Source organism: Scleropages formosus, chromosome 11 (assembly GCF_900964775.1).
Source record: "Scleropages formosus chromosome 11, fSclFor1.1, whole genome shotgun sequence".
NCBI classification, from domain to species: domain Eukaryota; kingdom Metazoa; phylum Chordata; class Actinopteri; order Osteoglossiformes; family Osteoglossidae; genus Scleropages; species Scleropages formosus.
Genome location: NC_041816.1, coordinates 25,095,128 through 25,121,656, shown reverse-complemented (window position 1 = coordinate 25,121,656; position 26,529 = coordinate 25,095,128). Strand labels below are relative to the sequence as shown.

The window sequence follows — 26,529 nt, the reverse complement described above, 5'->3', positions numbered from 1 at the left end:
TTGAAACTAGTATGTGTATCATTCAATCGTCGCTTTTCAGTAAGATTTCTGGTTGTCATGGTTACAGTCTCAGTTGTGCCCACAACATGCAGCATGTGCTACGTTCTTGTAGCAGGACGTGAGACCGAACTTAGCAGTAGGGCTGTCTCTTTCGATTTCTGTGTCCTGAGGCTGTCATCGAGAAAAATCCGAGGCTCGTTCCATAAGGACGCTGACTTCTGTACTGCGGCATACTTGAATTCAAGATATTTTGGTGATAACTGAGAAATTCTCTTCCATTGCAGACGAAATCGGTGGTCAAGGGGGCACCTCTGGGAAGGTATGTGAAAAGTTTCTCTGTTCAGCTTCTATAATTAATATCATACAATTTTTTTTTTGGATATATTTAGTTTGGACCACAAATTTTCTGGATTTTTAATTTTTTTTTTTTTTTTTTTTATTGTTACACTTAACCTTGTAAAAGTCATGGCCTGTAGGTGCATCAACATGACTCTTCCTTGAGTCTTTCGATGTTGAAAATACATTCAAGATGGGAGATGGTAGGTGATTTTGGGGTGCCCTTGGTTTGTTTTCTCATTACCTGTGTTTACAGAGTTTTAAATGTTGATGCCAGTCTGATGATATGTTTATCAGTGCATAATGCTCATCAGACTAGTATTTAAATTCCTCTCAGAAGCTTTATTTGCTCATCCACTGTGAAATTTAAATGCAGCATGGATGCATGATAATGGTATGCAAACTCATACAAGTATTTTGGTTTCAGGATACGTTTCACTGACCGGGCAATATGAGCAACTAGATGAGTAAATACTTTAAAATGCATTATGGAATTATTATATGAAGTAAATCTCAGTTCTCCTACAGAAATATAGAATAGTTAGTTACTTGATGTAATAGTGCTTTTTTGTACATAATGTACCTAATTGTGTAAAGGTAAAGTTGGTACAATTGTGTAACCTTCCAGGAAATGTTGCCTGTTAAGGAAACAACACACACAGCACCTAAGGGCTCTTCATGTGATATATATAGGAATTAACTGTTGTGATGCTTTTCACAGTTTCAAAATGCTGAACTGATTGATAATTGAGCACGCCTCTGATTTCTCTGCCTCTTCATCAGGCTTCGTCACCTGACGTGGAACAGAATCCATCTACTTTGAGGACCATGTCGTCACCTGGTATTTTACATATACGTGACATTTAAAGTCTGCATTTCATGAAGTATAAGTGGTTTGAAGCACAGCATGAGAGTGCCGGTGCCACACAGCTCCTGGATATGTGTGTGTTTGATCTGCGATAGACTGGCCTCCCTCTTGTACCCCACTGTACACACTGTGCTTCCTGCAATGAGTTCCCAACCAGTGTGACCTGGAAGTTTCACAAGCAGTTACTGGCTTTCCGGCCTATACATATACAATATACATACACATAAACACACGCACACGCACACGCACACGCACACACACACACACACACACACACACACACACATACATATACATATACATATACAGACATGTGTTGCTTAACGACGGGGATACGTTCTGATAAATGGGTCGTTCTATGCGTTCATTACGTTACTTTTTTTTAGCAGACAGAGAAGAAAGCAGAAATCGTTAGGTGATTTCGTCATTGTGTGAACATCATAGAGTGTACTTGCACAAACCTAGATGGTATAGCCTCGATCATAGAGTGTACTTATACAAGCCTAGATGGTATAGCCTCGATGCAGTCGAGGGACGTGGTAAACATGAGATTTATGATGCTGCTGCCAGCCTAACACAGTATACTGGTTTACAATAAACTTTTTTATAAGTAGAAAGAGTACGCTGTAAAATAACAATAAAAAGTACAGTATAGTAAATACATTAAAAAGTAACGTGTTTATTATCATTATCAAGTATTATGTACTGTACATAATAGTACGTACTATATGTTTATACGACTGGCAGTGCAGTAGGTTTGTTTACAGCAGCACCACCAGGAACACGTAAGTAGCATGTTGTGCTATGACATCACTAGTCAATAGGACCACCTTTGCATATGCAGTCAGTCGTTAAGCGAAACGTCGTTAAGCGGCACATGACTGTACATAGACATATTCATATACATAAGGGTCCTAAGCTTACTTACACAGGTGAGACCAGAGGGCTGTTTGTAACTCAAGGCAATTTTACCACCAAGTCAAAAGCAAGTTCAACATGCCAGTACTGCTGGGAGTGGAAAAGTTTAAATGCGATGAGACTTTGAAATGTTTATACCATATAGGCCTTAAACTATGGTATCTGATATTTTTTCCTGGGAAGGTGTCTGGTAACTGTGGGACATGAATTTGGATTGTAGTAATTTCCCTCCTGGCAGTACACATATCCTGTATATACATCATACTGGCTTTGTTTCAGCTATTTGACAAGGAGGACCTTTTTGTTTAGCAAAAAATAAGCAGCTAATGGCCAGGCGCTGTGTGTTTGACCTCTCAGATCTGAAAGATGACGTGGATTCTGAGGCCATCCATAAGAACCGCGGCTCATTGCGAAAGAAGGCGCTGCCCGATCGGCGCTCCGCCAGAGACCCAACATTGGGTTGGTTTTTCCGCTCTGATGCGCAGTGATGATAACCTGATGCCTTTATTCCACTCGGTGAAATGAAATTATTTCAGTTATAACTGATACTACAGAATGTGGCATCTGTCATTTTATGCATCTCTGACATTTGTGATGCTAGTTTTAAAAGCTAATGAACCTCAAGTAACGTGTGCGGGACGCGGTCGAGGACTCTCGTGTCGAGATGCATCGGCGTGGTGCTTTTTAACAAATTTTGGCTTTTCTTCTCCTCACCCTCCCGTTTAAACATCAGATCCATCTAATCATGCAGTGATGGTCGTGCATCCACAAAAGCAGTTGTGCAGGATGTTACCGCCTGTCAGTCTCTCATTACCTGTGCACTTTGGCTTTTACCGTATTCTCTGCACCCTCTTCGATGCTTTGCTTTAATTTTTTAGGACTGTGATGTAAGATGTGTGAGTAGTTTTAGTTCACTTGGAGGAAGATCCCTGCATTTTCTATCTACATTTTACATGTTAGGTTTAGGCTCAGGGTTACAGTTAGGGTCAGGGTCAGGGTTGGGGTCAGGAGTAGGGTGTTGGTTGGGGTTGGGGTTAGGGTTAGGATCTGCACTGACAGGTGTTTATCCCCTGGTGGAGATGTATCTAAACGCTGTCAGCGAGCCGTTCCATAAAGCTAATAAAAATCATATGCGTTGAATAATCTCATGAAAAATTGTCATATTTGTTCATGCATAGCGTCATGTAAGTATTTCGATCTGTTTCCCCCCCTCTTTTCACACTTGTGCTATGCCTGGTTTGGATCTTCTTGACCTTGTTGTGCCCTGCGCGTCTGTGGTGGTCCGAGCAGAGGATGAGGAGGTCCACCAGGAGCTGCAGGCCACGCAGCAGCGGCTGGTGAGGGTGCTGCGGGATCAGAACCAGGCGCTGACCCAGAGGTGCGAGGAACAGGCCCTTCAGCTCCAGCAGGCTCAGGAGCAGCAGCGCCACATGCGGCAGCAGCTGGAACAGCAGCATCATGTCAAGGACAGCGACCTCGGTGCAGGTGAGAGAGAAGCCCTAGACAAGTACTTTAGCTTTACTGCATAAACTCCCTTTTTTACATTTATTATTTAGCAGACGCTTTTCTCCAAAGCGACTTCCAATGACCTCTATGTAGTGTTATCAGCCCACACCCTTTATTCACCGTGGTGACTTACACTGCTGGATACAATACTTACACTGGGTCACTCATCCATACATCAGTGGAACACACGATGGGGGAACCTGAACAGCATGTCTTTTGACTGTGGGAGGAAACCAGAGCACCTGGAGGGAATCCGCACACAGGGAGAACATGCAAACTCCACACAGACTGAGTGGGGATTGAACCCACGTCCTCTCGCACCACCCAGGCACTGTGAGACAGCAGTGCTACTTGTTACAACAGCATTTTTTGGCATCATTGCTTTGGTAGAAGTTGCTTGTCCTGAATAAATGTAAATCTTGTTAATTGTTCAATTGCTCATTTAAACGTTGTATACAAATACAAGAGTTGCATGAGGAAACAGACACGAGCAGCTGACGCCTGCAATCCCCACAGGGGGACAGGTGGAACTGCACAATCTCAGACAACAGGCTCAGGAGCTGGTGGACGAGAACGACGGCCTCAAAATGACCGTCCGCCTCCTGAACGTGGAGCTCAGCAGATACCAGGCGCGATTCCGCCCGCTGTCCAAAGAAGAGGTAAATATGTGCTCTAAGAACTATGCTGGACAGTGGATGGCAATGCAGGGATTAGCTCTTAAAGAGGACATCCTACGTTTTGTACAACACGGTACAGGGCATTTCACCCATTCATGTGGTTACTGGACAAGTGGCAGCACTTCAGTACCTCCCACTGGTGTTAGTTGGACAATGACTGTATGTAGTTACATTAATTAATTTTACTGATGCTTTTCTCCAACACAACTTACAATGTTAAGGTTACAGTTATGACAGGCTTACAATTATTTAGCCGTTTATACAGCTGGGTCATTTTCTGGAGCCATTTAGGGTTAGTACCTTGCTGAAGGGTACTACAGCTGGAGATAGGGATCAAACCTGTGACCTTTGGGTTCAAAGGCAGTAGCTGTAATCACCACACGACCAATGGTCACACACCGCTTGTCCTGAGCAGGGTTGCGTCGAACCGGAGCCTAACCTGGCAACACAGGGTGCAAGGCTGGGAGGGGACACACCCAGGACAGGACGCCAGTCCATTGCAAGGCACCCCAAGTGGGATTTGAACCCCAGACCCACCAGAGAGCAGGCACAGGCCAAACCCGCTGCACCACCGCACCCACTCTTAGTCCTATATAATAAAGATATAATCTAAAATATATATCTAATTTATTTGTATAGAGGGTCTTATGTGCTGTGCACGTTCCATTTATCTGATACTTTTCTCCAAAGCACCTTACAATGTTAAGTTACTTACAGTTTCTGTATTTACCCATTTATACAGCTGGATAGTTTTTACTGCAGCAGTTTAAGGTAAGTAGCTTGCTCAGGGGTACTACAGGTGGAAGTGGGATTTAGACCCGTAACTTTTGGGTCCAGATGTTGCCGCTCTACCCACTGTGCTACCAGCTGCTCGATTTTATTACTCTGAAGTTCAAGATCACAATGATCATGCGATAGTATCTTCAAAAACAACTGACATTTTATGTTCTTCAGCATAGGAAGCTCCTAACATAATGGTTAGAGCTGATGGCTTTGACCGTGAAGGTAGCAGGTTCAAATCCCTCCCTAGTTGTAGTAGTCCTGAGCAAGGTACTTACCCTGAAAACTGCTCTAGTAAGGTTTTCTAGCTGTGTAAATGGCTAAATACAGTGGAACCTTGGAACTCGAACTTAAAATTTTCTAAGCCCCTTCGGGGACCAGGCGTCCGCGGAGGAAGGCCCGAAATTTTCTAAGTCCCTTCGGGGACCAGGCGTCCGCGGAGGAAGGCCCGAAATTTTCTAAGTCCCTTCGGGGACCAATTCGTTCCAGAAGGGCGTTCGAGTTCTGAATCAATTTTTCCCATAAGAAATAATGTAAATTGGATTAATCCGTTCCAGACCCCCCAGATGATTTCCTGTTTAAACCTATATATATACATACCTGATGCTAAAACCATAAATAAAAAGTGTAAAACCCATAAATACATGAACATCATCTTTACCTTTAGCAACATCAGCTACTTTGATGGTCTCTTTATTTTTCAATATAGTGAAAATCATAGATTTAGGCATTCCATACCGTGCAGCCAGATCAACCACGCAAACACCTCTTTCGTCTTTTTCAATTATTTCGTTTTTAACCTCTATCGTGGCTCTCACTATTTTCCATTTTGGCTGATTGCTTTCACTAGTAACCTTCTTAGGGCCCATGATGGCTTATTTAGTCTAAGATATAAAAAAACTTCAAAAACGCATGGAAATTCAAGGCACAATTCAGCAAGATGTTCACTCCGTGAGTTTTCAGGCAAGACTGACTCATACCGAGTCTTAAGCACCCTTTGTTTTATGGGGAAAAAAGACGCATCTGGCAGGTTTTAACCCGAAAGGTGCATCGGTTCGAGTTCCGAAATTTCGTTCGAGTTCCGAGACATTTTTTTCCTCGAACAACTCAAGCGAGTTCAGAAGCGTTCGAGTTCCGAGGTTCTACTGTAAGTGTAAGTTTCTTTGGGAAAAGGTATCAGCTGAATGAATAAATGCAAACTTATTTAATTTTGCAAACAAATACTTAAACAACGTGGTCTCTCTTGGAACAGATTGTGATGGGTGGGTGTTCAATGTGTTTATCCTCATCATCTAGAACGATGCATACTAGTAAATTCTTATTTATTGACATATTACTTGTTCCTTGAAAGGAGCAGTTGGCTGTGGTTTCTGGTCTATGATTTTTCCAGCACTCTGGAAAACATAACTACGTGGTTTTTTTATTGTGCCGTTGTTATGAAACAAATCCTGGGGGATGTGGCCTTCAGAAATCCTGGATATGAATTCAAAGTGGTACTTCAGTGGTGCAGGAGGTTTAGATGGATTCATACAGAGGCACCATTTAGCCTTACCTGTTCTTCCGATTAGTGTTCTTATCCCCTTATGCCAGTGTGTGTACATATCAAATACCGTATTTTGTTCCTTCTCACCTATCATCTGGAAATGTGTCTCGTAGCCGTCTCTTTGTCCTCCCGGAGCAGATCGGAATCCGGTATGATTTGTATTGTCACTTACGTTCCAGAGCTCAAGGATCAATGCCTTGCCAAAGAAAGGACCGACACCACCTTGGTTGGTAAGATCTTATTGTTGCTCAGTTATTGTTGAATTTCATTTTATAAAAAGTGATATATACAGTCATGTGCCGCTTAATGACGTTTTGCTCAACGACTGACCGCATATACAACAGTGGTTCCATAACATTATAATCGACATGAAAAATTTTTACCAACTAGCAACATTGTAGCCGTGTAAGCAAACCTACTGCGCTGCCAGTCGTATAAAAGTATAGCACATATAATTATGTACAGCACATAATACTTGATAATGATACACACGTTTTTCTGAACTGCTTGTCCCATTCGGGGATGTGGGGAGCCAGAGCCTAACCTGGCAACACAGGGCGTAAGGCTGGAGTGGGAGGGGACACACCCATAAACACATATGTTACTTTTTAATGTATTTACTATACTCTACTTTTTATTCTTATTTTACAGTGTACTCTTTCTACTTACAAAAAAAGTTTACTGTAGAACAGTATGCTGTGTTATGCCGGCAGCAGCATCATAAATCTTGTGTTTACAGCGTCTCTTGACTGTATCGAGGCTCTACCATCTAGGCGTGTATAAGTACACTCTGTGATCGAGGCTATACCGTCTAGGTTTGTATAAGTAAAATCTGTGATCGAGGCTATACCATCTAGGTTTCTATAAGTACACTGATGTTTGCGCAATGACGAAATTGCCTAACGACACATTTCTCAGAACATATCTTCGTCATTAAACGACCCGTGTCTCAATACCAGTCAATAAATTGTAGACAAGAAGTCATCTCGTGACTAACACATTATTATTCCATAGCACAGTTCCAGCCAAAACCATCAGAAATTTGAATCCATGGTGATTTTGTTGTGGGTTTAGCGAGACAGAAAAGGTATTTTTGCATGATGGATCACGACACCTTGTGAACAAGGCCGTGATCTCCGTTGAGGATATCAGCTCTGTCAAGTTAGCCCAGCTCCTACCAAAAGCAGCCCCGAGCACATGATGGTTGGCCAATTCTATGTATATGGCGAGGTGAGAGGTGGTTACGGGTGGACCTAGCGCTCACAACCTCAAAATTAGAGAAAATAACCTTACTAAAGCCCAACAAAAAAAGGGAAAAACCTCTGGCAGATGACAACTAGAACTGGAAGATAGAACGTAATCATCAAGACAGTAATCGTCCTGTCAATCTTATATACTGTAGTTTTCGAGGAATAACGTTTCATCGTAGGCTGATATCACCTCAGCAAGGCACCCATGTTTATTATTTTTTGGGTCTCAGTCAGTGTCTAGTAGCAATTGCGTTTTATTTACAAAACTTTTTTCTTCGAGATTCCCCCCCAAGTTACTTTTCTTTAAAATACCTAGCGATCCAAAAAGTGAGGGAAAACAATTTAAACAAAATCATAGTGCAGTATGAAAATATAATACTGTATTGTATATTATTCTGTATTAGTATTATTTAACGTGTATAATGTGTTAAATTAGTGAAAGGATATAACAAAGCCCAATTACACAACATAACATTCATTTGTGTTAATTGTACATATATATCGTTATGGTTCGTATAAGGGGGACTTTTGAAGTTGACTTATTTCTGCAGGGAAAAAGGATACAATGTGATTAATGTAGTATTGAACCATGATGGACAATGTAAACATTTCCGTGTGGTGTGAAATCTTTTACACCGTTTTTTCTTGCTGGTATCATCCGCACTGAAATGGGTAATTTTACGCATTGTCCATTTATGCTCCATCTCCATCGTTCTCAGCTGTTGCCAGTTTTGTTTTACTTGCCTTCCAAATGTTTCTTTATTTTCTGAAACAATAAATATTTCTTCCAGACGGATATGAAATACTTGTCCCCATTGCTTCTGGCTTATGAAGATCGGCTCAGCGAGAAGGACTCTCTGCTGCACACTTGTGAGGTCAGTTGATGCACCAAAAGTACTGTGCTGAACAGTTTACATTTATTTAGCAGACACTTTCCTCCAAAGGGACTTCCAATGAACTCTATGCAATGTTATCAGCCCACACACCTTATTCACCGTGGTGACTTACACTGCTAGATACACTACTTACATGGGGTCACTCATCCAGACATCAGTAGAACAAACTCTCTCTCTCTCTGTCACTCACACACTATGGGTGAACCTGAACAGCATGTCTTTGGACTGTGGGAGGAAACCAGAGCACCCGAACACTTACACTGCTAGATACACTACTTACATGGGGTCACTCATCCATACATCAGTGGAACACACTCTCTCTTTGTCACTCACACACTATGGGGGAACCTGAACAGCATGCCTTTGGACTGTGGGAGGAAACCAGAGCACCTGGAAGAAACCCACAGAGACACAGGGAGAACATGCAAACTCCACACTGACTGAGCTGGGATCGAACCCACGTCCTCTTGTACCTCCCAGGCGCTGTGAGACAGCAGCGCTACTGGCTGCACCACCCTGCCTCCAAATTTCTTCTTATGGGCATAGAAACAAGATCAGAAAAATGTAAATAATTTCTAGCAGTGAACTTAGTCTATATTATTATGTTTTGTAAATGTACAGACAATCAAGCCAACTGAAAGGTACCAGATGCTGACAAATGTTGCATATGATTATGCGATGAATTTTTCCCGTCCTTGTCACCAGTTTTCTTGTGTCCTTAGTTGCTAATGAAATTCTCCTAACAGCGTCCTCCAGTACACGCCAACTCATTCTCCTTTCTCTATCCTGCTTTTTCATTCTTCTTTGCCTCCTGATGCGGAGGAGGAAAATGGCATTGTCTTGCATGTATAAAGCGGAATACAACATTTTGAATAGCAGGCTGTGGACAGAAGAAATTAGGTGAGGATTATAAGGGTGAAAAAATCTGATTACATCTTCAGTATTTTATCATTTATGTTGGGGCTTGGTAATTTAATCATCCATCTAGTTTCAATAACCACTTGTCCTGGTCAGGGTCGCTGTGATCTGGAGCCTATCCCAGAATCTTTGGGTGCAGATGGGATGTCGGTTATATCCATTAGTTTTTTAACACTGATTAAATACATTGGTATTTAATAGCTATTTCCATTTCTTTCAGGTCAATCAGCCATTTTTACTTGTGAGGGGAATTTTTTCATTTTTTGATAAAATTTCTGATATTCTTTATGGAGGTGGCAAGAGCATTATAATTTTGCTTGTGCAAAAAAATGGAAAAGGTTGCTATTATTATTTAGCATTTAGCTGATGTTTTTTCCAAGGCATGTTACTGCTATATATACTGTACTAAATACAGTTGATCCTCCCACATCGCGGCTTCGATTCTTCGCGGGTCGGCAACAAATGAAATGGAAATTTTTTGGGAGCTTTGCGGCCTTGTGCGGGAAACCCCTTAGCGCTGCAGACGACAAGTAAAGAAAATGTAAAAAGTTTAGTAAGTCGTAAATGCATAAAATATTTGTATAATATTGATGCATTTTATCGTTTAATACCATAAATACACTTTTTTTAAAGTAAAATTTAGAAAAAGGTTAGACTTGACAAAAAAAAAAAAAAAAAAAACTGGATATCCGCTCTTCGGAACTCCAAAACGGTCTCAGTGACGCCTGTACGACATCTCCTCCCGTGTAATGATCTTGTGTCCCACGTTAATCTCGCAAACTTTCTGTGTTATACCTCACGTAATCATGGTTCCAAAACGTAAAGCTCCTTGCTATGCTTGAATGCTCGCTTTGCTCGCCTTGGGTGGCCAAAAATTTCACGCAGTTTTTCCACATCGCGGGGGATCGGGGCTCAGGGAGGGTCAACTGTAACCTACAATCACTGTTCAGATCAATTTAGATTTATAAGCTCACATCAGTCACGTTTTGTCTGTTGGAGAAAACTGGAGCAAATGGAGGAAACCCGGTACAGGTGGTCCCCCGATTTACGATGGGGCTACGTTCCCCAAAACAAGTCGAAAATGCATTTAATACACCTAATACACACCTCCGCGTGCACAGACTTGGAGATGCGGATCAGTGCCCCTGCCCAGTATCGCACTGCATTTCACTTGCCTGGGAAAAAAATCGAAAATTCAAAATACGAAATACGGTTTCTACTGAACGTCTGTTGCCAGCTCACCGTCGTAAAGTTGAAAAAAATCATACGACGAACCATCGTAAGCCGGGGGCCACCTGTACAGGGAAAACGTAATAACTGTTTAGACGGGGCTGGTTTTGATCCCTGTTTGAACCCACAGCTCAGGAGCTGGAGGACTCCAGTGGTACCTGCTGCACCGTGCTGCTGCCCAACAGGTCCAGAAAATCTGTTGCAATCTGCAGGAGTTTCTAGCTGAGCTTTGCAATGTCTGCCCATCAGGAGGAAATGAAGAAGTTACGGGAGCGCACGGAGGAGGTCGTCCGTGAGAATGAGAGGCTGCACGAACAGCTAGGGAGGACAGGAGGCATCTGGCAGAAGCAGTGGTGAGCGAGAACGTGTGTACATCTGTGCCCATCCCTGAGGTTACCGCTGGCGTTCAGTGGGTGTGAATGGGTCACTCGTCCATACATCAGTGGAACACACTCTGTCACTCACACGCTATGGGTGAACCTGAACGGCATGTCTTTGGACTGTGGGAGGAAACCAGAGCACCTGGAGGAAACCCACGCAGTCACGGGGAGAACATGCAAACCCTACACAGGCTGAACAGGGATCGAACCCATGTCCTCTTGCACCACCCAGGTGCTGTGAGACAGCAGCGCTACTTGCTGTGCCACCATGTCGCCATCCTTGGAATGAGTAGAATCTGTCTGTTTTAACCTCTTGATAGATTAAAAACTGCGTTAATCCTTGAGGAAATGATGCAAACTGGAATCAATATGGGGGGGAAAAAATATTGAAACTGGCAATTTTTCATAACAGAGTGAGAGCTATGGCCAAAACACATTCATGTTTTATTATTTTTATTTAAACATGATCTAAAAAATAGTTACTTCTGTGAGTGCTGGACTTATAAAGTGTTATACTGTAACATTTTGCTATTGTCGTACATAAAAATGCTTTTCATTTTTATATTTTAATTAATTCTAGCTGACATTTCTCGGCACCAGATTATGTTTTTCGATAAGAAATAATGGTAAATCAGCCACCTTACAAAAGGACTTTTATTTGATATGATGATTGAATGGAATTAACCTTGTTATCTGAGGAATGGGTATATACTCATTTTGTCTCTATGTTGTTCATCCATGGTTCTAAAAAACTGTGAATCACTTTTCTTTTTTTTTTTTTTTTTTTAAAAAAAGAAAAAAACATAGAGGAGTGTGCTTCACTGTGTCACGTGTGGCCGTGTGTTTTCCAGGCGCCGGCTGCAGGAACAAGCCGCGCTTGTGTTGAAGGAAAATCAGGTGCTCATGGAGCAGCTGGAGGTCCAGCAGAGTAAAGCCAAGGAGAGCCACAGTTGCCACCTGCAGGAAGGTACAGCGGAGCAACGGATCGCCCCGTTGACTCGCAGCTCCAACACAGCTGCAGGCTGTGGTTGCCGATCTGTGTTTAAGAGATTTCACTCCTCTATTCCAAAGACATGTTCAGTAGGCCAATCATAAGTAACTTCTGCACCCACCCCTACTTTGAGAACCATGTTAATGATTACCAAGAGTATTCTTGGTCTTGAAGGTACTTTCCCTACCTACCCACCCTAGGAACAGGCCATTGCTCACTCTGCCTTCTGATTGCTCACTTTTTGTATCACAGGCATCTTGCAAAATACCTCAACACATTGATGTGTGATATGACACAGTGATATGATTTAAGGTCACTGAGTGCTTTGGGTCTATCAACATCAGACACCCTCACCTAGTTGACCAGGTCAGGGTTGGTCAGAACCCAACAGCTCTACCTTTAACATGCAACTCCAAATCCATTGCCATCTAGATGCCTTGATGAAACTTCAGCCAGCAGGACAATGTCTGGTCTTAAGAGACATCTCTGTAATGGTGACCAGAAATTTCAGCTGGCTTTTTAACTTGCCCATCAGATGACAGTCTTGTTCTACCCCCAAGAGCGCTGAACCGGCAGTGGGTGTCGATTCTGTCCTTTCACCTTCCCTTACAAATACTAAGACCTGGTGGACCTTGCTTTTTGACATGTTCAGTTGTGGACATTTGGTACACTGAGACTCTTAAGCCTTCGATGCCTGGTCTTGGTGCCAGCGATGGCAGACCGTACTTAGTGCTCTTGAAGACGTCCTTCAATGTCCCTTTCTTCTGACCTAATAAACATGGCTGAGAATCCACTTTTCTCCAGCTGAACAGATGGAGTTGTAAGATCATTATAGACAACCTGGATTAAGAACTTCATACACTGAAGCTGTGCTCTCCTAAACTCTTATCAAGAGACCCTATGTTCCAGTGCCTGTTCTCACCTAGTCCATACTCCCTACTCCTGCATCCCTACCATGGCGGTCATTCATGTTTCTTCTGAATCACTTTGTGCTTCTCCTTCCCTATGGGCCTTGTCACACTGCCGTGAAGGAACAGTAACCAAACCACTCTTTCCAGATGCCTCAATGCTCTCCACCACATTGGAGCTGGGACTTTGCTTGCCCCACTGCAGCCAGTACACTTCATCGGTCCTTACATTGATGCCAATTCCCATGACTGTATCGTCACTTTAGTCCCCGTATTGCAGCACTTCCTTCACCTGTTCCCCAGTTTTTCTTTAACCAACACAGTGCAGTAGAGTACAGTACATCCACAGCAAATTTATTTACATTTACACATTTGGCAGACTCTCTTCTCTAAAGTGACTTACCATGGCATGCTGCCTACAATAGTTTACTCATTTATACAGCTGGGTAATTTTTACTGGAGTAATTTAGGGTAAGTACCTTGCAAAGGGTACTATAGAAGGAGGTGGGATTCCAACCTCCAACCTCCAACCTGTGACTGTTGGATCCAAAGGCAGGAGCTCTATGCACTAGGCTACCAGCCACCACAACATATAATAACTGATATTTAGTGCATATAATATATAACCAGTACATAATATACTATATCCACATAATACTTGGCTTTTGGGGAGGGGGTGCGGTGGCGCAGTGGGTTGGACCGCAGTCCTGCTCTCCGGGGGGTCTGGGGTTCGAGTCCCCCTTGGGGTGCCTTGCGGCGGACTGGCGTCCCGTCCTGGGTGTGTCCCCTTCCCCCTCCGGCCTTACGCCCTGTGTTGCCGGGTAGGCTCCGTGTCCCCGTAAGGGACAAGCGGTTCTGAAAGTGTGTGTGTGTGTGTGTGTGTGTGTGTGTGTGTACTTGGCTTTTGATGTGAGACAGTCCTCAACAAGCACTTTTGTTTTAACAATCATCATAACTATACAGATATTATTCAGCATCTCTTTGGTGGTTTGCTGAGTCACCTGCTTTTTTACTTTTGTGACCAAACCCTTTAATTCCTATTTCAGTGTCTAAAGTCACCAAGGAGCTCATGCTGCTGGAGGCAGAGCGGCAGCGGCTACAGGAGGAACTTCAGGAGGTGCGCAGGGAACTGGAGGCCCTCCAGGGCCGTCAGCAGCAGACCCTCTCGGCGCTGGAGAGCTCCGTTGGCAGGGAAGAGCACCGCGAGCTCATCGGAAAGCTCCAAAGGTGGGCGTCTGCATTCTCCATCCCATCCTCCAGCGGGTGATTAAGTCTGAGATCATGGGAGAAATCAGTAAGGATGTTGACCCTTAAAGAAACGCCTCTTGAATGTACAGTTTAACGTAAGGGACAAAACTGGAAGTAAATATATTTATTCATTTATCTGGTGCTTTTCTCCAAATCACCTTACACTGTTAGTCTTCCTACAATTATTTACCTAAATGGCTAATGTTACTGGATTAGGGTAATTACCTTGCTCAAGGGTACTGCGGCCAGATGGGGGAATCAAACCTGCGACCTCTGGGTCCAAAGGCAGCTTCTCCCTGGTAATGGTGATGTATAATGATGCATAAACAACACTGTAAATGTAAACTGGAAAAATTTCACATAACTTTTCATGTAATCTATGAAAGGTTATAAAACTGGTCACAATTTTCAAGGTGGTGATGTCAGGGAAGGAAACGGTACTGATGACAAATTAAACTTTTAACGCAGGCCATATTGTTAATTTCAAGGGGAAAATCAAATGATGACTGGCTGTTTTGATTATTTAATCAATGCATTGCTGTTCAGTGTAAATATGTATTGAAAACATTTGCTGTTTTTTAGACTATTAATTGCACTGTATAAATTACTCTCAATGGCATTTGCAGTCAACTATAGCTGATGAGACTCTTTTTGCAAATACTGATAGCTGTTGGGGGGTGTGGTGGCACAGCGGGCTTGCTCGGGTCCCGCCCTCTGGTGGGTCTGGGGTTCGACTCCTGCTTGGGTTGCCTTGCAGCACACTGGCATCCCGTCCGGGGGTCCCCCCCCAGCTTTGCGCCCTGTTTTGCCGGGTTAGTCTCCGGTTCGCGGGGCTGTAAAAGTGATATTTTTGTGAGTGTGTTCCCCCGTTATAAAAGTAGTGTGAATAATTTGGGAAAATCATCCTATTAATGCCCTCATGTGATATTTGCATAGCCTAAGCTTGCATCCCATGTGCATCCATCAGGAACTGCTGTTAGGCATGGTACAGCATGGTACTCGTCCCTGGTGCCAACCGGGCTTCTGTTGACTTTATAGACAGCTAGAGGAGGCGACGGAGAGCAGCAAAGCCGAAGTGGAGGACCTAGCAAGCAGAATGGTGAGTCTCCAGGTGGAGAAGAAGGCCCTTGTGCTGGAGACTACGAACTTGAAGGATGAGATGAAGAGTCTGGAGACGGAGCTAAAGGCATCACGTTGTGCTAAGAGGTACTCCATCTCAATCGCTACATTTCCCAAAAATCAAAAAAGCGGTCAGTCATGGCAACAAATTCTTCTCAACACGTTTCATAGTTTTGAAATGTTGCTTTAGGAGCTATAACTGAAATTTCCCCACTATGTGACAGCAACCAGTATCTGAACAATTACATTAGTTATGTGTACAGGTAGTCATCGGTTGATGACATATGTGTCTTGCGACGACCTAAAGTTACGATGGACATCCCGTCAACCTCATTATTTCATTTTCGAGTCCCGAATTTTGGGCGTCGCGTCTGACTTGAACTGCTCCATAAAATCGTTTGCCTGCACCACATTTCTTCTTAATTCACTCGGCATATCTACCAGTGATCCCATTTTATTTATACTAACATTGTTTTATTTACAGACTGTTTTGTTTGTGATTCATTCAAGTTACTTTTTTTACAATGGCAAGCAAGTAAAAATATGAGTATTTGAGTGATGTTTTACATGCATCAGTAGTTAGATATAATAACTGGACATATAACTGTTTTCTCTCCTTAAGATTGAATCTTGTTAGAAGTTCAAGTCCTTAATTGTTGTGCCATCTGCTGTTTATTTACTGCCTGCAACAGCTGACCGCTAGTTCTACTCCTGCACTTCCATACCAACTGCCTGACCCCCAACACAGAAGAACATGGTCATCAGACCACATCCTGTTGCTAGACAGAAGACACTATGGCCACAGCAGTTGTCCCTTCCTGAACCATCTGCACATTCTCCCCTAGGAAAGCCGACAAGAAGGTGGCCCTGATGAAGCTGCAGGTGGAAGATTCTTTGGAGCGGGAGATAACAGCCCATCAGTACCTAGCTGGCATCGTGGCACTGGCTGAGAAAACCATACATGAGAGAGACCAGCTAGTGCACATGGTAAAGGAGTCCCATCCTCACCTAGATTTATTTGTGCTGTACTCTAACTTTAGCGTTACCTGCAGTCGAAGAAGGGACAGTGTGGTTGTATTTACATTTAGCAGATGCTTTTCTCCAAAGCGACTTGCAGCAAACTCTGTATAGTGTCATCAGCACACACACCTTATTCACCGTGGTGACTTACACTGCTAGACACACTACTTACACTGGGTCACTCATCCATACATCAGTGGAACACACAGACACTCTCTCTGTCACTCTCACACTATGGGGGAACATGAACAAGATATCTTTGGAGTGTGGGAGGAAACCAGAGCACCCGGAGGAAACCCACACAGACACAGGGAGAACATGCAAACTCCACACAGACTGAGTGGGAATCGAACCCACCTTCCGCACCACCATGCCACGCTACAGTTGTGCTGATTAAACAGAGCACGCTATAACCGCGGGCCTACCTTGTTCTAGATGCCGCACTTTTACCGCTCTAGTCCTTCCACATGGAGAGAATGCACATTAAATCCCTGTAGTTTTATTTGTCAGAGAAAACATGCAACTGCTGTTCCATATCAGATGGGATATTCATATTATACCAACCAACCAATGTCAACAACCACAAGCAGAGCTCCAACCCCAGACCCGTCAGAGAGCGGGACCTGACCAAGCCTGTCGCGCCACCCCTTCCCCTGTCCCCATGTTCATGTTAAATGAAATTATTATTTGTTTTAGGGTAGCAAGTAGTGCTGCTTTCTCGCAGCGCCTGGGTGGTGTGAAAGAATGTTGGTTTGATCCCCGCTGTAGGTATGAGGAAGTAGATACATTGACGATTTTGCGGGTTGTAAGCAGTCTTGAATTTGATTGTCGGAAGCTACAGGAAGCCAATGGAGAGCGACAAGGAAGAGAAACACATGGGAACTTGGCTCTAATCCTGACCTACAGCTGGAATTTGTTTGACTTGGACACCATTTACAGTTCTGCAGCCACCTAGATCTTGATTTGTTCCAGAAAGAAACCCATCTTTGAGAGAACAAATATTTCAAAATGTTGATCAGATGTCATTCTGGGTTCTGTAGTGCATAACAAACCAAGCGTCAAATCCTTGTCTTGCTCTCATGCCTGTAGTTGATCCTTCACCTCAACGGACTCGGAGCATCTCTGCTGAGTCAACGCAACACAAACAACTATATCTCTACAGCCAGTTATTAAGAGTAAGATGCATTTTACTAAGTGAGACAGATCCCATCTTCCCTCATCGTCCTCCATACACCCAGCCAGTTCGTGTACGAGAAGGACTGATCTTGTTAACCGTCATTCTGCAAGGCCGCACGATGTATGGCCCTGACTTGTTTTCTCGGATGGTTTTAATGCCCTTCTCCCTGTCTTTCCGCTCACACCACCTCTACCCCTAGATCCATAACCCATCCTGTACCCTCTCTGTCTCAGGCCTCTACCCTACAGCAGGAAAAACAAGGCGTGCTTACAGAGATCATCGAGGGCACCATGCGGCTTGGGAAACTTCAGGAGAAGGTCAAGGTGAGTCCCGCGGAACGTGCCGTATGCTGTACGGACAGTCCCCGACTTAACGATGGGGTTACGTTTTGCGAAATCCCTGTTGAAAATATCGTAAATCGAAAATGCATTTAATACACATAATACACACCTCTGCGTAACAGACCGGGAGATGCGGATCACCGTTGCTGCCCTGCATCGCGAGAGAGTATTGCTCCGCATAATGCTTGTCCGGGAAAAAAATCAAAATTCAAAATTCGAAGTGCAGTTTCTACTGATTGTCTGTTGCCAGCTCACCATCGTAAAGTCGAAAAAATTGTAAGTCGAACCATCGTAAGTTGAGGAGCATCTTTAATGCGCTTGTCTGAGGAACTGTAATTGGGACACAGTGGAGGGATCGTACTACGGTGATGTTGGACTGTCCTCTGATGATACAAGGAATCAAAGCCCACTTAACATGTAAAGGAAACACCTGATGGTAGGTGACCAATTGCCTATTATTTGAGGAGAAGAGTAACAGGTAGTAGCTTTGATTTACTTTTGCCGGGTTGACCTAGGAAATCAATCACTACGTGACTGGTTATTAATAACTGCCCAGTGGAACTGAAATTGTTACTGGTGGCAAAATTGATTTGTAAACTTTTCTGGTGATTTGGAAAAAATATTAAATAGAATAAACACACACACACACACACACACACACATTTTCAGAACCGCTTGTCCCTTACGGGGTCACAGGGAACCGGAGCCAACCCGGTAACACAGGGCGTAAGGCCGGAGGGGGAAGGGGACACACCCAGGACGGGACGCCAGTCCATCACAAGGCACCCCAAGCGGGACTCGAACCCCAGACCCACCGGAGAGTAGGACTGTGGTCCAACCCACTGCGCCACCGCACCCCCTATAGAATAAACAGCTGACAATATTTGTGACATTTAGCTGATGCTCCAAAGTGACTTACAGTGTTAAACTATATACACTTATTGACCCATTTATACAGCTGGGTAATTTTACTGGAGCAATTTAGTGTAAGTACCTTGTTCCAGGGTAGTACAGCTGAGATTTGAACCTGCAACTTCTGGGTCCAATGGCAGCAGCTCTAACCACTACGTGACCAGTTGCCCACCAGTTGGGGATGTTTCTCATCTGGGTGCGGGATTTCAATGGGCAGAATGAATTTGTCATACTATACATTAATACTTGTTTATTTAGCAGATGCTTTTCTCCAAAAGGATGTGCAACTCAAAGAAGAAAAAAAAGTTGATCTTCAGCTGCAGACAGATGTTTATTTCAGTATTCCAAAACAAAACATAAGACCTTAATTCAGAGTGACCATACATGGCCATACATGTTTCTGGTGTTATGTAGCCCATAATATTCTAGCGGTGGCCTTCTGGCTTGCTTGCTGGTGTTTATGGAACTGCGTGTGCGCGTGTGCGCCCACCCTCGGCCAACCATCTCAGGTGTACAAACGGGAAGCGGCAAGCAGCCTAAGGCTCATGGGCCAGCGGTTGCAGGAGCAGGAGGAAGACTTTGCGGGCAAAGCGGCTTCCTACCAAAGAGAGATCCGTCACCTTCAGCGGTTGCTGCAAGACAAGCAGGAAGCTCTGGACGGAGCGCTTCACCAAAAAAGGTAAAAACGCAAATCATCTGCTCTGTAGCTTTTTCTTGCTTTCGTGATTTTTTTTTTTTTTCTGCTTTGGGAGAAAACCTGTTAACATGAACATACAGGTGCAGCCAGTAGGAATTAGTTTCAGTTACCATCTTTGGACTGAAAGGCTGCAGGTTTGAATCCCACCTCCTGCTTGAGCGGGACACTTAGCCTGAACTGATACAGTAAAAAAAAAATACCCTGTTATTTAATGTATTCTTCTATTTTTGATCCTGTTACCTATTCAGTTCAATAGTTTATCATCTGCACCTTGGTCTTTGGTCCACCGGTTTATTCATCACTGACGTTCCCTTATTTAACATCAGTGCAGTTACTGGGTCTACACCTTCGGTTTATTCCTCCTTTGCTATGTCTTTCACAACCCTAATTCCAGCTCTGGTTCACCACTGCCGTGGTCATTAGGCCCATGTAAATGATACCGTCTGCCTCTGTCTGCTGTTCAACGTGACTCGAAGGCTGTGACCATCATCGATCTTCCATTTATCGCCGACTTTTTTCCTTGCAATAGCGTTCGGGGTTGCCTTTCGCCGTGTCGTAATTCAGCACGGTTATTAACATCTACACGATTCTTGCAGACACAACCAATTTCAACCAGTTTCACCATTTTGGAGGCTGTATTTTACAAAAATGCATGTCAACTCATTCGGTTAATTGACTACTCGGCGAATTTGCCTTAGTAACCCAAGACTGGAAGTACCAAATTAATTTTAGGAATCATTTTCAGCCACATGTCAAAAATTGTCTCCTTTTTTCCTTCAAGGTTTCTCACAATTGATTGTCTTTACACAAGTTAACCAATTGGTTTCCTCCCTGCTAGGTACCAACACTCTCACTTCCAAATGTCTTTGAGCACCACTGATGCTTCCACCTGCCAATGTTGCCATCACATGCCAGCGCCAATAAGCTTCTTTACCCCCACATCACGCACCAAAGCTTCACTGTATTAACTTTGTATTCTTGACAGAGTCCACTCAAACTCATCTTTTCACTCTCCAAACTCCGAGTCCTTGGTGAACGAGAGACTGATGCTGGCAGCAATGTTTTGGAAGACCCCATTCAATCTAACATTCTTTTAATTCTGCTAATACACGTAGAATGCCCAGGAGGGATGGGATCCTACTAGCACCTGCCCCACAAGAGGTTTATTTTTCTCCCCTATGTCATGACTGGGAGTTTTTTGTTTTCCTCTCCTCAGCTGCCAGTCAGGCTTACTTGTCCAGCTCAGCAATACACCATCCCTGTTTCTGGTACTATTCTACTTATATCTACTGTTCGCCAGTCTCTGTTGCTCTGCTGGGAAGAGCGCTCCATTAATATTAATCAGATTGAATTAAATTATCCCAGTTTGCATTAAAATCATTTTACCACATGCATTCCAACCCTTTCTCCTGCAATAAATACAATGTTCATTCCCCCTGAATAGACTACACTGTAGTCTCCTCCACTTTTGCTATCATTTGCCCATCTTCCAAGCACTAACCTTTGTTGATTCCACAAAGTGTTGAAGTCTGGAAGTCCTCCAAGTTTTGGGGGCTCTTATTTCTGAAGCTGGAACCACCTTCTTTTTTGGTGTTCTTCAGTATTTACATTTGTAAGTAGCAAGTGCTGAGTGACAGGTGGTAGTGTAATGGTTAGAGCTGCAGCCTTTCATCCTGAAGGTTGCAGGTTTGAGCCCCCCCTTTGGCTGTAGTACCCTTGAGTAAGGTACTTACCTTCTATTGCTCCAGTAAATAATTGTGAAGTAGCTTAATGTTGCTTTGGAGAAAACTGTTGGCTAAATGAATAAATATAAGCAAGAAGTAAAGTTAGAGCTGTGTGTGTCCAGCTCATGAGCACAGCTGTTGGAGTTTAAACTGGTAAAAAGGAACACTAAAGCAGTGTATCAGTACATGCTATTCTGTGTGCTGGAGCCAAAGGACATCGAAGGTGGTCAGTTATGCAGTTTAATGGTGTGGAAATGTACAACCTGTGTAGGTGATTATGGACCCTAGTACAAACTGGATTCATTTGTGGAAAAAAGTGACAAAGCACTATAAGGGCTGAGCTGAAAAAACAGGATCTTGTTGGAAAAGATGTGGGTAAAACAAAAGTTTAAGTTTCTGCCCCTGAGAATGGAAACATGGGGGGGGGTGGAGCACTGCTAATTATTACCTAATCCATTGAAATAGTTCAGTAATTGTGTCTATAGAGGAGAAATGGGGTGGGGGAGTCCTCACTGGATCTCACCTGGGGTGCTATACAAAGGTGAGTCCAGTGAGACATTTGAAGCAAATCGTGGTGCAAATTGTCACTTATTACAGCCAGAGAGTAAGAAGGTGTGAGATTCCAGCACCGCCTCCTGTATCACCCCAGAGGAGCTGAATAAAACAACAAAATAACTCAGAGGAAATAATAGATGAATGATGAGAAGGAAAAGGGGAAAACGTGACATAAAAAGGAGAACTCAAATGTGTTATATGTACATTCAAGTGATTTGAACATTTGGGCTTTAAACCAAGTCTAAATTAGATTTCCTCTATGCTTCAAAAAGATAAAACAAAAATTTTGGATGTTTTTCCATGAAAAAAAAAAATGGATTTAGTGGTTCAGGAAGGCATTATTTATTTTTCCCATTAAAGCAATGGTAAAGAAGTTGTTTTTTTTATTATCTGATGTTTTTTCTCCAAAGCAACTTACAGTGTTAAGGCTACAATTATAACAAGCTTACAATTATTTACCTATTTATACAGCTGGCTTATTTTACTGGAGCTATTTAGGGTAAGTACCTTGCTCAAGGGTATTATAGGCAGAGGTGGGGATCGCATCTGCAACTTTCAGCTCCAAAGGCAGCAGTTCTAACCCCTACACTACCAGCTGTCCTTTATAAGAGTCCACTTAATGGGCAAATTTTCAGGGAGAAAATAAGTTTCCTCGCTGCATATGGGAAGTCTGAATGTAGTTTTTTTCTCTATGTTATATTTTACCTGTTCCTGCTTACCTTACTAAGTCATTGTATGAAATGTGCTTTATAAATAGAGCTTATTTGTAAGCATTATTTTGACAAGACAAAGGATGTGTTCGTTGTCACTGTTGACATAATAGGACACAATTCCTCCTGTTTGCACGAGTGTTTCTGCTCTTATTTGCCTATTTGTTATTTGCACATTATTTGCCTTAATCCATGACCCCCCCCTCCCCAGAGAGGTGGAAGGTGAGCTGGAGACTGTGTGGAACTCCACCTCCAGGGAGAACCAGCACATCAAGGAGGCTTTGTTCCAATCCCTAGACTGGACAGAGTGGTCTATTCGTCCTCCAGAAGAGCTGGATTTTACTAAGGGGACATCCCTTGGTTGGACGTCTAGACAGTGTGAGGACCTGCCTCCTCTTACTCCACCCAAGAGCTCAGTCCTGGTGCCCTACAGCTTCTACCAAAGCAGGGTTGTGGCCGGCCTTCACCATAGCCCCAAGTTCAGGTTTGACCCAGACCAAGTGCAGAACCACTCGTCCGATGAGGGTGAAAAGAACAGCCCGGATTTCTACTCATGAGCTCTGCTTACAGCTGCACTGGAAACCTAAAGAGCTACGGATTTACACAGGGGCAGGTGTAGCAGCATCGTTCAGAATTTTTCATATTTTTTTCTCTGCTATATCTTCAGTCTATTTCTTTAATCTAAGAAAAATTACCCATTGCCAAACTCTTGGCATGACACACAGGGGATGGCGAGAGGGGGACTGTAATGAAGCGATGAGATGACTACAGCACCTTCAACTTGACTGCTGTGCACAGATTCACATGTCCAGACAACATGGGATACATGTCTGTTAAGAAATTATCTTCAACGCATTGTGTGCATATCTTGGCCAAAACAATGGGTATAATTTCAGAGCTGTGTTGATAATTAGCTTTGGCTGGAATGTGTGAATCCCAGGAGCTTTGAGTGATGGAGCAATAACAGTATTTTTTGCTATCTAGCACAAGGGTTGTACTGAGCTTGATGTAATGAGACTCCATCCATTAAACAGCATTTCACCAACACTCTGACGGTGTAACACTGACATATAGCGGCTGTCTGTGTTAAAGCAAATCAGTGTTGCACCTTCTTTCTTATAACATTCATTCCTGGCAGCAGTAACCCACATTATTTACTTACTCACAGTTAATTTGTTCCATAGATGCTTTTGATTATATAGCATTTATACAGTTTACTTTTATAAATATGCACCCATTCCCAACTAGCTTTTGCTGGTTTGCTGTGATTTTTCTGTATATTTGGGGCTTTGGGGTTCTGCTTAAAAATATAGCACATTCAGTTGAGTAACGGAGCAAAGCAGGAAACATAAATCTATGAAGAATCAAAAATGAAAAACATGCATTTGTGCAACTCCTTTACTGTTAAGTATATAATTCACTTCCTAGGTTTTTAACATTACTAAGTGATTTACTTTTACATGAAATTTGCAGTGTCCTAATGTAGCCTTCTAACCAGGGTATGCTCTGCTTTATGGCCAATACATCCAGGGATAGGCTCCAGACCACTGTGACCCTGTGCTGGAATGGACAGACGGACAGGCAATTTGCACCCATATGGTTGCATAACGAAGGAGAACGGCTGCATAAATCACCTGCTATTTCAGCACCTACAGAACTGCAGCCTCAGTGTGTTAATGTCAATTAGTGTGTTAATGTCAATCTAGCAACTATTTTCAAACAACTTCAATTAAGCAACAGAGCACTGAAACTCTGGAAAGGTCTGCCAGCTAGTACAAGGGCTGCCCCTTCATTCTCAACCTTTAAATCCAGGCTTAAGACTAATTTCCTTACCTTAGTGAACCCTTTGTGAAGCTGCTGGTTTGAATATACTACATACTGCTTTCTCATTAGTCAGTTAATTAGTAATAAACCCACATTTGATACCATGTTTGTGGTAGGTACCCTTTTTACTCTGTCTTTTACTGGTGTCCTATAGCGGAACCTGGAGCCACCAGCAACCTAGAACACCAGAATGAGCCAGACCTTTGAACGGGACGTAGAAGGCTTCTGGTATTTCAGTTCCACTTTTGGAGGGCTGCTGGAACAATCGCTGGACAATTGGACACTCGGGCAGCCTGCTGTCCCAGGTCACTTTGACTTGTGTGCCAGACGACTGTGATCCCAGAGGTTTCTTTTCACACAGTTTAACGTCAATATGGAGTTTTTGTTTTCATTTCCTCAGTTGCCAGCTGGCCACTATCATGAAGTACATGGCTTTCCACTCAGCTTTATGTTTCTTTGATCACTTATTTTTATATTGGTTGTCTGTTGATCCTGTTATTTAGCAGTACTTACTACTTTAATATATAATAATGCCTTCTGCAATGTGTTACATGTCATGGTTTGTCATTTGTTTTATCTGTAACTTGGTGAAGGTGCTCTGAGTGCAAAGGTTACAGAATGTGTGCCACCTGTGCTTGAGGACAGGGCGCTATATAAGAGTTAGAATAAATTGTATTGTACTGTGTAAACCTTAGTACAGATTCCAGTTAATATCCTCATCACCCTCTAGGCATTTCAAGGCCAGATTTACAATGACCCATTGTGCAAATTTCAGTTCAGTGAACAGATTAAAAACATCTTGGCTTTAGTACCACATGAGCAGCAGAGTAAATTTGGTTTTTGGTTAGTTCCAGACTTGCGGCACAAGGTCTATAACCTCGGCGTGACAAACGCACGTTCGCCGACTCTCTGTGTGAACTAAGGGACAGTCATACCGCAGTGTTTTTGGTGACGGATCCCTGACAAAAATTTTAAAACATTTTATTCTATCCTTTTTGTTCATTTTAGCCAAGGGTGCCAATAATTGAGGAATTCACTGTGTCAACTCAGTACTGGATACTCAGACTTGTATACTATTAAAACGTATACAAAAGAGAGAAAAATAATCCCGGAAACAATATAGCGAAAATAAGCGTCACAGCATACATGCCTGAGAAAATGTGTGCGCGTAACCAGGTGATCGTAGATCAGGTGTGCTGACCTTTCTGTGTTTGTGGATCACAGATTCGCATCAAAGATGAGCGCCAAGTACCATGGTGCTCAGATAACAGTGGGAAAACAATGAAAAGTTGTGTTTATCATCCCTGAGGCTGCATGTTGGACGGGTCTGCACTTGTGTACAGGCTACAATTTTACTCTAAGCGTGCGGTTCAGTCCACTTAATTGTGTGGACTGTTCAGTCCCAGAGTTCCCTGCAGTCTCCTCTTTTAAATGCTGGACATAATAATGGTGACTTCAATGTTATGAAATCATTTTATGGTGTCAGTAAACAGTCAGAATGCATCTTATCCATTTTAAAGACCTGGAAATAGACACTTTGATGTCATTAAAGTTACGTGATTGTTGCCTTTATTGTTTACAAGGAGTCATGGGTCACAGTTCAGAATGTATCAAGGAAACAGAGGGCTAGAGACATGATACACCCTGGACAGCACACGAGTCCACGTCAGGGCAATAACACACACACACACACACACACTAGAGGCAATTCAGATTCTCCACTTTACATGAAACGCATGTCTTTGGACTGTGGGTGGAAACCAGAGCACCCAGAGGAAACTCGCACAAATATGGGGACGAGAACTATGACCACCAGCAAACTGTATAGCAAATGTATTTATATTAATGTAAATTTTATGCCAAATGTATTTATATATTTCAATAAATGACACACAAAGTAATCATTTGTGTTCTCCATATGTTGTGCTAAAATGACTGTTAACAGAGGATAAATTCAAGACTAAGTCAAAATATATTTTTAAATGTACAGTTTTCGATTTT

At 43.0% G+C, this 26,529-nt stretch overlaps 1 protein-coding gene across 1 annotated transcript in view; it reads left to right on the top strand.

The window, feature by feature from the left end:
- Window positions 1–26,417, top strand: part of cep89 (centrosomal protein 89) — a 29,132-nt gene extending 2,715 nt beyond the window's left edge. The window contains exons 7-21 of the mRNA XM_018763942.2: window positions 285–319; window positions 1,120–1,177; window positions 2,480–2,581; window positions 3,413–3,607; window positions 4,145–4,287; window positions 6,808–6,858; window positions 8,670–8,753; window positions 11,172–11,275; window positions 12,154–12,269; window positions 14,248–14,428; window positions 15,488–15,655; window positions 16,414–16,555; window positions 17,999–18,088; window positions 19,528–19,697; window positions 22,916–26,417. Coding sequence (XP_018619458.2) covers window positions 285–319; window positions 1,120–1,177; window positions 2,480–2,581; window positions 3,413–3,607; window positions 4,145–4,287; window positions 6,808–6,858; window positions 8,670–8,753; window positions 11,172–11,275; window positions 12,154–12,269; window positions 14,248–14,428; window positions 15,488–15,655; window positions 16,414–16,555; window positions 17,999–18,088; window positions 19,528–19,697; window positions 22,916–23,261 — 1,985 coding nt within the window. The 3' untranslated portion in view covers window positions 23,262–26,417. The remainder of the gene's footprint in view (window positions 1–284; window positions 320–1,119; window positions 1,178–2,479; window positions 2,582–3,412; window positions 3,608–4,144; window positions 4,288–6,807; window positions 6,859–8,669; window positions 8,754–11,171; window positions 11,276–12,153; window positions 12,270–14,247; window positions 14,429–15,487; window positions 15,656–16,413; window positions 16,556–17,998; window positions 18,089–19,527; window positions 19,698–22,915) is intronic.
- Window positions 26,418–26,529: the final 112 nt, after the last annotated feature.